This window comes from Alligator mississippiensis, chromosome 5, assembly GCF_030867095.1.
Source record: "Alligator mississippiensis isolate rAllMis1 chromosome 5, rAllMis1, whole genome shotgun sequence".
Lineage (NCBI taxonomy): Eukaryota > Metazoa > Chordata > Crocodylia > Alligatoridae > Alligator > Alligator mississippiensis.
In genome coordinates this window covers 37,444,342-37,457,911 of record NC_081828.1, presented here as the reverse complement: position 1 = coordinate 37,457,911, position 13,570 = coordinate 37,444,342, and the positions used below count along the sequence as shown (strand labels likewise).

The 13,570-nt window shown below is 40.7% G+C and overlaps 1 protein-coding gene across 3 annotated transcripts in view; it reads left to right on the top strand.

The window, feature by feature from the left end:
- Positions 1-11,863, top strand: part of LOC102570684 (putative ferric-chelate reductase 1) — a 28,068-nt gene extending 16,205 nt beyond the window's left edge. For all 3 annotated transcript variants that reach the window (XM_014599768.3, XM_019479138.2, XM_014599769.3), the window contains exons 7-16: positions 492-590; positions 1,887-2,034; positions 2,545-2,661; positions 3,436-3,551; positions 3,849-3,935; positions 5,881-5,978; positions 6,173-6,231; positions 8,221-8,364; positions 9,673-9,734; positions 9,820-11,863. In XM_014599768.3, the coding sequence (XP_014455254.1) occupies positions 492-590; positions 1,887-2,034; positions 2,545-2,661; positions 3,436-3,551; positions 3,849-3,935; positions 5,881-5,978; positions 6,173-6,231; positions 8,221-8,364; positions 9,673-9,734; positions 9,820-9,912 (1,023 nt within the window). In that variant the 3' untranslated portion in view covers positions 9,913-11,863. The remainder of the gene's footprint in view (positions 1-491; positions 591-1,886; positions 2,035-2,544; positions 2,662-3,435; positions 3,552-3,848; positions 3,936-5,880; positions 5,979-6,172; positions 6,232-8,220; positions 8,365-9,672; positions 9,735-9,819) is intronic.
- Positions 11,864-13,570: the final 1,707 nt, after the last annotated feature.

Genomic DNA, 13,570 nt, shown 5'->3' with positions numbered 1-13,570 from the left:
TTTTTAAAGTCAAATTTCAGAATTCACTATAATTAAACTGCCGAATAGCAACTAGTTTGTAATAAAAAAATAACTGATCATAGTAAAAATCTGCTATCACCTGTGCACTATGCTTTTTGTCAAATTAAGTTTTGTATTTTAGTGATGGATGGGGCCCTTTCTTATATAAGTAGATTTTAATATTTTTTTTAATAGCTAATACTTGAACTTGTTAACAAACTGGGTTACACTTTGTAGATTACTTGCAATTCTTTACAATACTATATAGCAAATTTTGCAATTTTAGTTATGGCACTGTAAATCTGTATTCACATCTATAGTGTAGCATGGAAGAAATGAGGCATTCACAGATAAGTTCCTAACTCCTTTTGTAGGGGAAGACAAATTGGTTTTATATGTAACTCTGTGTGTGTGTGTATGTGTGTGGTGTGTGTGTGTGTGCGCACACCACACACACACACACACGTGAAAACCTCTCTTTTTCTCCTCAGGGTGATGATGATGCGTACTTGTGTGTTAATGAAGATCACCGTATCAACATCAATACTGCCTTCCTGAGAGGACGGTCTTCTCCTGTGTTGGATTCTGAGGTTTGGTGCAAGAGTTCTGGAGTAACTTTCCCATGCATAGTGTTAAATTTACTGATCACATCTTTGTTTTACACTATAACTCTGAGCAAATCCAATCAGATAGTTGTAACCAGTAAAGGCCGCAAATGCCAAGAAACTTTCCTTTCCTCCCCACACTATATGACCTTCAAAATGATGCCCTTTCTGTTACAAAAGGGGTCAAGGGATGTTTGTATGAGACCTGATATTGGCTTCCAGGTTACTTCTCTTTTAGAATTTGCATGGTAGCATCCCTTCATACCAAGGAAGTTGACCACTATGGCCCCCTGTATTCCGAGGCAGGACTGTCCAACTGGTGGCCTGTGGGCAGCATCCAGCCTGCAAGAGGTTAAAGTGTGGTCTGTGGCTCCTGCATGGCTGCCACTCCCCTTCTCCCACACTGTTCCTGCTGCTGCAGCAGCAGGTGCAGTCTCTGGGGAACAGCAGTCTAGTGGCAGGAGGCCTAGTAAGCTTGCTATGTTCATGGCAGAGGGAGTTGGGGGCTTTGTGCTGCTTGCACAGCAGTGCCAGTGGGATAGCTTGTGCAGCAGTGGGGGGGATGTGGCGCTTGTGCTTCTCTGGTGGAGGGCAGGGGAGAGGGGGATGTATGGCAGGTGTCCCAGGAGCTTGGCCAGTATGTGGCCTATGTAGTGTGCAGCTCATGGATGCTCTGAAGTTGGACAGCCCTGCTCTAAGGACATTAAAAAAATTCCATTTGCCATGCTTAGACTAGAGCAGCTTCAGTGTTGGAAGAAACAATAATGGAAGCTCTACAGTAGACATAAAGCTTGATAAGTGTAAAAACAATAGGAAGGTAGTGTTGTGCTCAGTTTTGTACACTGAAATAGCAGGGGAATTGATGATGGAATGCAAGCTTCCTGATTCTTTGCACAGGTGTTACTTTTTTTTTTTTTACTGTCATTTCCTGTATGACTTTGCTCCAACAACCAAACTTCTTGGTTTGTCCATGGAACTGTTGTAATTCCATGGAGGGTGCCCTTTTATAAGGTACTTCTCAAATAGCTTGAAACACCCCTGAAAGCCACAACCTCATTACTTACTCGGTATTTTAAGGAGAACTGCCCCAAAATACAGCATGTGAAAATCTGTCCTGCTCTGTGGATGTTACAACAGATTCTTGCTGACACTCCTTGAATATGCTGATGACTTGGGGTGGCAGTGGAGAAATTTTGTTTTCAGGTTTGGAAACAACAATGAACATTAAATGACCACCATTTTGTGTGTGTGTGTGTGTGTGTGTGTGTGTGCACGCTGTAGAATACCCTTGAAGATATGTCATGGAGGCTGGCTGATGGTGTTCTTCAGTGTTCCTTCAGAAGAAAAATCCATCTCTCTGATAATCAAAGGAGGTATAATCTGGATGTTAATTATTACATATTTCTCGCAGATGGAGAAGTTGGTGAAGGTAAGTGCCTGATTTGACGAGGTTGAGTATTCACATATGTCAAGTAACTCTAAATAAGGACTGCTATGTACATAGCTTATTAAAATTAATATAAGAATGAATCTGATCTTTTTATACTAAACTTTATAGCAGTAATTTTAAGACTGACCATGAACTCATCTTTGGAGATGAACATAACATAAATGTAGTTTATTATTAAAAGAACTGTTCCATACCCACCAAGTGCTTGGAGCAGTATCCTTCTGAGAGATTTTTATGAATCGTATTGAACTGGTCAGTGTCTATAACATTATTTAGAAGCTATTCTTTAAAACACTTTTGTTATGGGGGAGTGTTAATCTACTTCATAATCTTTCGAGGTTTTTGTGTTTTAGATCTGGTGTGGCATATGGGAAGGACTATTTCTCTGGGTGGTAGATATGGCACTTGTCTTATACAACTTGCATTCTAAATGTTTACAAACAAGATTGCTTTTGTCACTGTCAACTAAATTACTCTCTCTTCTTGTAGGAGGTCCAATTTACAAACATCAACGTCAGCCTCTGATTAGCAACGGAATGTGCAATGTCACAGGCCCTCCGAAGGACTTAGGGGGATCTCGTTCTCCACAGCTTATTAAAATCCATGGTAAAAAATAGTTTTGTTCTTCAATCAGTGGACTTGCCCAGTGTTGAAGGGTTGGTGTTTGTTGCAGGAGTAAAAATTCAGAATTATTTTTATTCCTTTTATCTATGATTTGGCAACCTAAATTTTAAATTGTCTTTGCTCTGATGAAGTTCTCTCTTACTAACACTGTAAAACAGGTACCACAGAAAGACTCATATTGAGCAAAGTGGCTCTTAACTTTACTCATCCACTGGCAGTTTTTCTTTTTTTTTTTTCCTCCTCCACTTACAACGAGCTCTGAATCAGGTTCATAAAGAACTGAATGAAAATTCCTTTCATTTTGTCAGTAGGGAAATGAAATTCTGGCAGCAAACACCAGAAAACCCAATCAGTACAGGAATCATAGACTTTTTTGACTGACTATAGCAAAACTTAGTCCAGACTATGTGGCAGGAAGTCAAGGCATTGCAGACCTGGCATATGAATTGGGAGTGAGATCTATATCTTTGTCTCTGCACTCCTGCCTCAGCTAGCACTGGTGTATCTTGCCCTCTAAAAAGTTAAGTTCTATTATTAATCACTTGGTGTCAGGTAGGAAATCAAGGTGTTGTACTGGGTCAATTTTGCCAATGTGCACATATACCGCTTTGTGGGTTTAAACTGGTAGGATTTTACTCTTGCATTCTCCTAATGCTAATTTGTAAAACATGTTCCCTGTTATGTTTTGTTCTGTGTTCATGTCCAGTCTGGGAACCAAAGTTTTACTATTTGGATCTTTCTTTCATCCTTCCTCAGGTGCACTAATGTTTGTTGCATGGATGACTACAGTTAGCATTGGTGTTATTGTGGCACGATTTTTCAAACCAGTCTGGCCTCATTCATTGTTGTTTGGAAAGGAGATCTGGTTTCAGGTAGGCAAAAAGATGTAACTGTGTTGTATTTGAAATAACATTTAACAAGAGACCGAGATTTTAATTTTAAAGACATGACAAATTACATTTCTTATTTTTTTGGTCCTGCTAGTTATCATAAATTGAAATGCAATTTGGTTGGATTTGCAAAATAAGATAAACTCAAAACTGTGTAATTGTCTAATTTTTAAAATAGAATTTGCCTTGTACTATGAAACTCATGTCAATTTCAATAATTTCTTCATAACACTTACGTGTAGGTTCCCTTTAAAAAAACCCCAACCTACTTAATTACAGGTGCATCGTACGCTAATGTTGACCACAGTGGCTCTTACAAGCATTGCTTTCATTCTGCCTTTTATATACCGAGGAGGCTGGAGTTATGTAAGTAAAATTTTTTGATTTTAGTTTATCAGCAGGGATCCTGTTTTTTCTTGTTTTTTTGTTTTTTTTTTGTTTTTTTTTTTTGTTTTTTGTTTTTTTTTTTTTTGGATTAAAAAAAAAAATCCTCAATTTTTGGCTTAAAAAAAGTAAACCCAAATCCACATTTTTTTTCCCATGATTAAAATGAAACACCACTATTATGTAGATATATGCACAGTGGTGTTTCATTTTAATCATGGAAAAATGTGGATTTGAGGCTACTTTTTTTAAACAGAAAATGGAGGATTTTTTTTTAAAATCGGAGAGAGCCAGGATCCTTGATGATGATGCACTGGAATGGTGGTCAGAACTATGTGTCTGCATGACCACTTCTGATCTCTGTGCCATGTATGTAGACCAAAAGTGAATTGCACTAGGGTTAGTGAGTGTCTTCCATACTGTTAGGTTTGAAATTGGGGTTTCTTAGATGTCCCTTTTGGCTAGGGACAGATATTCAAAAAGCCTGAGCCTGAATTGATTCAGTCTCTGCAGGTTATATATCCTGGCTAGGCTGAACCAGAGGGGAATACAGACATCCCCTCTGGACTGAGAAAATGCAGGCACATGCCTGCAGTGGCTCAGGCTAGAAGCTGCGGGGGAAGGGAAGTGGGGGTGGTGGTGCTAGAGCAACCCTTCCTTCCTTTCCATGGTGCTGAGCTGAGGAGGAATGTGGCCAGGCCCCAGCAGGACACTCTGATTAGGGAGGGTTCCCCCTTGCTGCTCCTGACCAGTCCAGCAGGAAGTTGATAACAGAGCATTTATCAGCCCGTCAAAAGACAAAAGCCTCTCTCATTAGTTTAGTTTAAACTCTTTTTAAACAACTTTTTCCAAAGTAGGAATGGAGGATATTACCAGCTGACCTGTTGCTTAGCTTTAAAAAGCCTTAAGTGGACATTGTCCTGTCTGCCTTACACAGACACCTCTCAGCATTAGCTAGCATATCAGATTCTGGCTATGGTTTGTGCCTTGGGAGCAGGGAATCCCTGCTTGAACAGGGAGTGGTGGAGGAGGGGGGGGGGAGCAGGAGGAAGCCAGGCAGATGCTGCTGTGCCTGCAATCTCTGTCAGAGCTCCAGCCAGGGAGCAGAGGGGTGGGGCCAGCTCTGCTGTGGAGCAGAGAGCCCTGCCCAAGGCTACGAAGCATCTGGGATGCTGGGGGACTCTGGTTTAAGTTTAAACTAGGAAGGGGTCTGGGACAGACTTTGCATACATCAGTTTGACCCAAATCAGTTAAGTCTACATTCAACCAAGTTTATCTCAAACCAGTTTCAGCCATTTTTAAACTGGTTTTATGTTCACTGAAAATCTGTTCTGTTACAGGTTTAAATGAGTTTCTCATCACTTAAACAGGTTTATATGTAATGTCTGTCCCTAGCCTTTAAAATATAAGGAGTAAATCCTGTGTTTTTAATGTCTGTATTTGTCTCATTTAGAAGGAATGTCTGTGATCATAGTGCTGGGTTTTTGAGCAATCCTTTAATGATGACTCCTGAAAGATTTTTGAAATTTTTTTTTCTCTGTATGTGAAATCCTTATTCTTCTACCTTCCAAAACCAGTTAGAAATTAGATTTAACTTGTTAAATTAGTAGATCTATTGCCTCCATGTCACCTTTTTCTTTTTGCCCCATCTACCAGTTCTCTTCAGGTGGGACTGTATAGTTCTTACCTTCTGCCCCGGTCTGACACTTTACCATTTAATGCTTTAGAAATTTATCACAATGCCCTATCTGAATATGAATTTCATTACTGTATCCATTACTCAGTTATATTCCCCTTTTTCATGTTCCTTTCAAATTGCTCTGTAAACAAATAAAACACTAATCAATTTTAGGTGAATCTAAAACCATAAATATTCTCAATGTTTTATCATGAGATGGTTTTAAATGAAAAATGTCCATTTGTTCAGAAAGCAGGTTTTCATCCTTATCTTGGTTGTACTGTGATGGCTTTGGCAATCTTCCAACCTCTTGTGGCTGGTTTCAGACCCTCTCCTCATGGACCAAGGTATCTGTAGTGACATTCATCCTGGATATTTTTAGGAAATGGGTTGAAAAGATGGGTTTTTTACATTCCAATAATGCAGCTACAAACCTAAATATAGTAAGATCATATGGCATATTTAAAGATTTCTTCATTCTTTGTTAGATTTCTACACTGATAATTACATCTCTATATTGCTGACTGTGTTTGTTTTGTAGGAGGCAGCTATTTAATTGGGTTCATTGGAGCACTGGCACAACTGCTAGAATATTAGCTGGTGAGTAGCTGTGATCTTTTCTAGGCATATTAGCACTTCAGTGTTTGTAATGTAGGCTTGGGTACCTTGTTGAGGCATTTTAGATGCACATGTTACACATGCAAAGCACACTGAATTTTAATTATACAGTCACTGGTCTTAATCGATATTACCATTGTGATCTCATAGGCTAAGTACAGATGATCAAAAAGTCTGAGGCTAAATCAATTCAATCCTTTGCAGGCTAGTCTAAACTGTGTAGATTGAACCAAAAGCAAGTAAACAGACATTCCAGAAATGCAGCCACATGCCCTCAATGGCTCAGGCTAGAAGCTGGGGGGTGCTGGAGCAGCCTTCCCTTCGGCAGTGACCAGAAGCCTGGAGGGAAGCTGGGAGAGGAGTCCTCCAGGCTTCTTCCAGTCCCTCCATAAGGTGGGGGGAGGGCAGGCCCTGGCTGGCCTGCTGAGTATGACTAGGGAGGGGGATTTAAACCCCCACCATGGCCTGCAGGGACCCCAGCCAGGGTGTCCCTGGGGGGAGAGGCTTAAAGCTCCCTCTCCTGTTCTGCCTCTGCCTGCCTGATCCCAGGGTCTGGCTCCCCACTTCCTTTGCTCCAGTGGCAAGTGGGGCAGGGAAAAGTCTGTCAGAGGCTGCCTCACCCCTAGCAGGTAGACCAGGCTGCAGTCTGGAGCCACGCCTCCCACCTCTACCCCCTTCTCAGCCAGCCAAAGCAGTGATAGTGCTCCAGCTAGGGAGCAGAGCGGTGGGGCCAACCCTGTTCTTGGGAGCAGAGAGCCCAGCCCAGCCCAGGGCTTCAAAGCATCCTGGGATGCTGGGGGGGACTGAGTTAATTTGAACCAGGAAGGGGTCTTGGGCAGAAGTTCCATGAACTGGTTTGACCTAAATCAGTTAAGTCTGATACTACATTCAACCAGGTTTACCTTAAACCAGTTTGGGCCATTTTGAAAGCAGTTTATGTGCACTGAATTTCTGTTTGGTTACAGGATTAAAACAGTTTCTGATCACTTAAACTGGTTTACGTGTAACTTCTGTCCCTAGGCATAATTCCTAAAATGGCTTCAGTGTAAAAGGTGTATGAATTATACACATCTGATTGTAGTGCATACTAACATTGGTGGGCAGTAACCAAACAAGAAAACCTTTGTTTACTTGGAGGCACAGGTTTAAAACTGCATCTCCCTTTCCTCGTAGTTTCCACCTATTCAAGTTATTAATATGGAACACTGGGTCCTTTCTGTCTGTCTAAGGACTGTAGTGGTCTATCTCATTTCAGTCTTGTTTGGATACCAGACGTGTCCCTCCCATCTTGTTGCTTTTGGGGCAGCCACTGACATTTCTAAATGCCAAAGAAACTGGGGAGGGGGGAGTTTGTTTACTTAATTTTTTTTGTTACCACTATAATAACATTGCATCTGTGCCATCAAACTTTTTAGATCATTTTGAAATGAGGTACTTCATTCTAATCTGTAGAGTCTTTTGGGGTAATTTCAATGGGGGGGTGGTTCAAAAAGAGCTTGGTTGTTCAGGAGGGCTGGCTATAATTTCTCTTGAAACTCTTAAGTGTGCGCTTAATTTCTGGTGCCCATTTACAGAGCAGGGTGCGGGGCCCGGGGCAATTCAGCCTCGTGGGGTCAGGTGTGGGGCCCTGCCCACGGACATGAGGAAGCTGGCAGCAGGTTCAGCGGCAGGGCGGAGCGGGTGCTGAGTGGCTGGAGGTGGCAAATTCGGTGGCAGGGTGGGTGGAGGTGTTGAGAAGCCAGACGTGAAGCTGGTAGCTTTGTGGAGTCACCACAGCCACTCTGCCCGGCTCTGTGGTGTCCCCCAAAGCATGGGGCCCAGGGCGGTCACCCCAGTTTGCACCCCCCAGGGATGGCCCTGCCCATTTATCAACCAGGAATTACTTGGCTTTATTTTGATGTGAAGATGAAACTTCTTACTGCTTTCCTTCATGTTGCTCTAATATGAGGAATTTTTATTTTTAACAACCAGTTGTGACTATGTTCCTGGGGATGGATCTACCAGCGCTCAAACTTCCATACCCATGGGACACTTATACAATGATTGGATTTGTGGCATGGCATGTTGGGATTGATGTTCTTCTGGAGATACATGGCTACTGTCTCATTCACAAAGGTACAAACGAAACAAAACTGCTGGCCTTGTTTGCAGCGTAGTACAAAATAACACTTTGCAGGTGATCTGCAAAAACTTGTAAGCTAAATTTTTAAAAAGGGACCTTGGATAGTCTCTAACCTGTACTTACAAATCCCTGCTTATTAAGGTGACTTGGCCTATGCAAACTGTCCATGTGAGATGCATCATAGTAAAAAACACATGGACAAAAGCTCATATATCATTAGTGACTGATCTTAAAAATTGATCCCAGTAGTCTCAGTAATGGAATTACTTGACACTCGCCATAAGAATTCTTGCCTCTATGTGAAAATGCACTTTGTGACATGAAATCTCAATGTAATTCCTAAAATCGGAGTGAAATGCAGCATGACACATTGTAGTTGTTGATGTGCTGGGGAAAGTCCAGCTGAGTGTGAGAGGGTAGACTCCATGGGAACAAAGAAGTAACATTACTTGCTGCCCTTAGGTCTCCTGTGATGGATTATTGTCCCAACTAACTGAAGATGCATCACGTAGATGGGATAGCTGTTATCAGGGATTGGACTTGGACCTAAATGAAAATACTTGCTGTTAAGTTCACCATGGGAATTTTGATTCTCAAGTATCATGGGTGAAATTCTGATATACTGTAAAGTTTGGTGGAAGACTTTTTTGTTTTCCTGCTTGAGTGTTAATGGGACCAGGTTGGCAATCTAAATTTGTAACCTTGCTTTGTCTAGTGTCTCTAGGTGGAGACATTTTGCAAATATAAGTGAGTTGATACATAAATGAGCCAGCATAAGTTTTAAGTACATGAGGGGTAATTGTATAATAATGAGGAAAGGTGTTGGTAAGATTCCTTATGATGTAAGAGGACACGCAAAGAGAGAACAATGAGCAAAGATGTGGAAAGATAGCAGGGTTTAGATGCCACCTAGATGTGTAACAAAGGTGGTAATATCAAATAGCACAAAATGAGGGGAAAGGAAGAAGAAAGTTCTGGAAGAAAGGAACACCTAAACTCCTCTCTCAATTCTCCTGTACTTTTACTATTAGAGGGCATCTTTGCTGCTTTTGGCAATCTCTTCTCCACTTAATACAATTAGGGATGAGAATACAGGTTCTTATGTGAACATGGGTGAATTTTTCTCTGCTAATAGTTTATTCAACAAAAACAGTTTTATGTTGACCAATGTTTTCTCTTTGGAAAATTAAAACTCGTTGGTCAAACTTATTAGCCTATGTTAATATTAATTTATGAAAAATTGGATCTTTTAAATCAAGTGTAGAGCTAACTATTTTCTCTTTTTTTTTTTTTTTTTTCAGTTGAGCTAATAGATGATGATAGGATACATATTCTGCAGTCACTTACATCTGTGGAAGCAGAGGCAAGTCATATAATAAATATCTCATGCTAGAGACACTAGATACTGTCTCTTCAAAAGTAATTGAAATGCTTCTTTTTCTTTTCAGGGTCGTATGTTTAAGCAGATTGTATTAACTATCTACATTTGTGGGAACATAGCATTTCTCATCACCTTTCTGGCAGCAATCAACCAACTATGAAACCTGTACAGATGTCAGTCATGGACTTTAAATGTGAAGCCTGCAAGGAAATAATGTGGTGTTTGAAGCACTACTCAGAGAATTACTACATATGCAACCACTGCCTCAGTACCTCCTTGAAGCTATAACTGAAGAATAAATGTTCATGTATAGATCTTGTTTAATTTGCACTGTAATTATTGTTCCCAAAGAGAACGCAAGTTCAGACTTAAAGGACTGATCCTGCAGTCCTGCTGTAGATACTTGCTTCACTTCTTCATGGGAGTCTGGCTGAGTAAAGGATACAGGATTTTTTTTTCACAGTTATTTAACTTTATTGAAAATTTATAGGATGAGTAAGTGAGATTAGAACTAAATATTGGAAGGGGGAAAATCTATGTTTTGATCTTTAGTCAGTTCTTATAACCTTTTGTGTACATATTGAAAAAGCAAATAGTGGTCCTAAATTTGCTGTTAATTGCTGAATTTACCAGGTTGCTTATTAATGTACTTTATGATGGTGCTCATTCAAATATGTTGTGTTCTAGTACTGTTCACAACACATAGAACAAGTGCCACAAACACAAGTTTACCAGCTTATGGCAATGCAATCCTTTTAATTTGCAGTTAAATGCAAAAACTACTACTTGCTCTAGGAGCACTTTCATATATAAAATGCATATAGAACTGAGAGGTAGGGTCCTGTAATGGGTCTTTGTGTTGGTATGAGTCTTGGTACCTCCAACGCACCTCAGAACATAAAGGGAATATGTGGTGATTTTTTTGCAGCATGTATGTTTTATGTAGCGGCTGGATGCTTCCTGTCTGAACTTGAGAAAAGTGTATGGTATGTGTGTGTGGGGGGTGGTATTTTATGTAAAAAGTAACCTTTGGTGCCTATGTACAAAACTGTCTCTGGGCACCAATGGCTTTACGTGTCATATCTGAATAAGTGGATTGCTTTTTAAAAGAGGCTTATCTAAATAGGGGAGCCAGGGTGTGGGTAGTTCTGGCAACCCTACGGTCAAAGCTACTTCTTTCTGGATATGCTACAATACAATACTTCTACCTCTCAAACCCTTGGTGGCTTGCTCTCATGTATTTTATACTAATTTCCAGTATTACTAAGTGCATAAAGATCTAGGAAATGTAATGTCATACTCTTTACTGCTTCTTCCCCCTCTCCCCGCTCTGTGAGTATGGGGCCCAATAGTAGCAAGGATGGAGAGATGATACAAAACCTCTTCTTCTCTCCACTTGCCCACTAGAAACGGGTTTTAGTTATGGTGTAACTGTACAATATCACAGATGTGAATTAAGTGGTGGCCTTATTTCTCTCTTGTAAGGCATGTGTCCCTATTTTCTCAGGTTAGCCCTGAATGCAGGGGGTGGCAGGAGCAGTTCTTATGAGTAAGGCTATAGACCGAAGCAGTTAATTTAAGTTTCCTTCCTCTTGCTGTATCCAATAGTTATCTTAGTTACAAGAACACTCCTAAACAGTATGATAGACAAGTGTACCCACCCCAGGCAGCAGCAGTCACTTTCTGGGGAGGGGCCAAGCATGGAAGAACACTCTTTGTAGGGGAGAAATGGAAAGAGGGAAACATGTTGGGAACTATACAAGAATGGGAATGGAGGGAAGTGAGCTTATTGGTGACTATCTCTTAGTTGATATTGGAGACCGCTTATACTCAGGAGTCTGGGAATTGCTGGCTATCCTACTGTGTCACTTGGCCAGATCTGAAATTATTGCCAGTTTTTTTGCATAAAGTGTGCCTTTACAGAAGATATGTAGTTGTTGAGCCAGATATTTCATACAGTGGGTTTTTATTCTTCTTGGTGTCAAGGTTTTTGCATAATTTGTTATATCATGATGGCTGCTGTATTGCCTATTCAAACTTCAAAAGTGGTTCCATGTTTGTAGAATTATGAAAAAAGTTCTTGTTTTTAAATATAAATATCTGAATGTCAATTGTTTTTGTCTCCTGGGTTTTCTTTTAAATTAAAACATATTGCAGAATAGCAGGAAATACTCTCACTTACTACTGCATGTCTCTACTCATCAGTTCTGTTTAAAAAAATATTTTCCAAATTTTAAAATGATCTAATAATTTATTTCTATTGGAACTTTAGTCGCAATAAACTTTGAAGTGTTATTCCTGACTTCCTGTAAGGAGGAAGACAACCTGTTTGGCATCAAGGTGAGGTGATTTAGCTACTGTTTTAATAGTATCAATTTTTATTTTTAAATATGCTGACACTGTATTTTGGAAATCCTTATTCAAAGCCTTTGCACACTAAGCCTGACCCATCCCCGTGGTCAGTAGTTGAAGGTCTCCTGTTGGGTTTAATGGATATTTATGTGTTCTAGAGTGTGTTTTAATCTCCCTCCTTCTCTCTTAAAAAGTAAACATGTACAAACTGATAGGCTGTCTTGTGACAGCAAAAGAGCGGATGCCAAAGATTGCAGGGCCATTTATAACTACTAGTACAGTGGAGTCACATCTTACGTGGGGGTTAGGGTCTGAAGTCGGCGTGTAAGGCGAAAATCGGTGACTATATGCAGGGGGGAGGGGGCCGGCCTGGAGTTTGCACGTGGTGCCATGCTTAGAGCTGTGTGACTGGTGGCAGCGGCTCAGTGTGGGGTGGTGGTGGGGATGGCTGCGTGCCACCTGGCCACCACCGTGTTGCTGCTGCTGCCCGGCAGCTGGCCACACAGCTCTGGGCACCTCCCACTGTCACCATGGAGCGGTTTTGGAGGCAGTGGCCATCACCGCCATAATGGGCCTCCAGGTAAGCGGCAGCGCCGTGTGCAAACTCAAGCCCCGCCCCTCCTCCCACCCCACGTATAGTTGAATTTGCGTAAGTTAAATGCGCATATGATGCGACTGACCTGTACTCCTTTTCACTTGTTTGATAATTTCAGCTTAAATAATGGAGGTGAACTTTTCTTTCTGACCATTCAAATATGTAGCTATATTCAGTACAAATACCAACAACTAGTTTTTGTGGTATTGATTGTGGTGCAGATCCATCAAGCTGAAGTCCAAACAAATGTTGTCTACTGAAGGGGAAGCAGGAATAGATGTGCTTGTTTTGGTTTCCAAAGTGCCATTAATTTTCACTTTTCAACTTTTGTTTACTCTGGGTCCAAATTCTATTTGCTATCTTTCTGTATAAAGTGCTTCTTATTGGGATGACTCCAGTGAAAAAAGGCAAGCGAGACCTTTTCCTTCACTTATTGGACACAAGAAGTCTCATTGGGTAGTGGGGGCCCTCCTTTATGACCATGTCATAACATCACTTACATTTTGCCATTGATAGTTGAGGAGATTACTTCTATGAGTTAAGACTGAAAGATCTGTTTCTCAGGAAAATCGATTCTCATGGGACATTCTGTGGTGCTTCTGTGAGCCTACTTCTCATTTCCAAAGGAAGAACTGGGGCTTCCAGTTTGTAATAAGTACTACTGTCTTCATGGGCTAAAGCCTATCCTTGGAGAAATCAGTGGATCAGTTTGTGATACTGCAGAATTCATATTACTAATTTATGCCGTGCACTTTCCCATACTAGGAGAGAATGAAGTGGCACAAGTGAAGATACAAAGATGAAACTACATTTGTAATAGGTTCTTTGCTTTACTATAAAAAAAAAAAAAAAAAAAAAAAAAAATTATTTC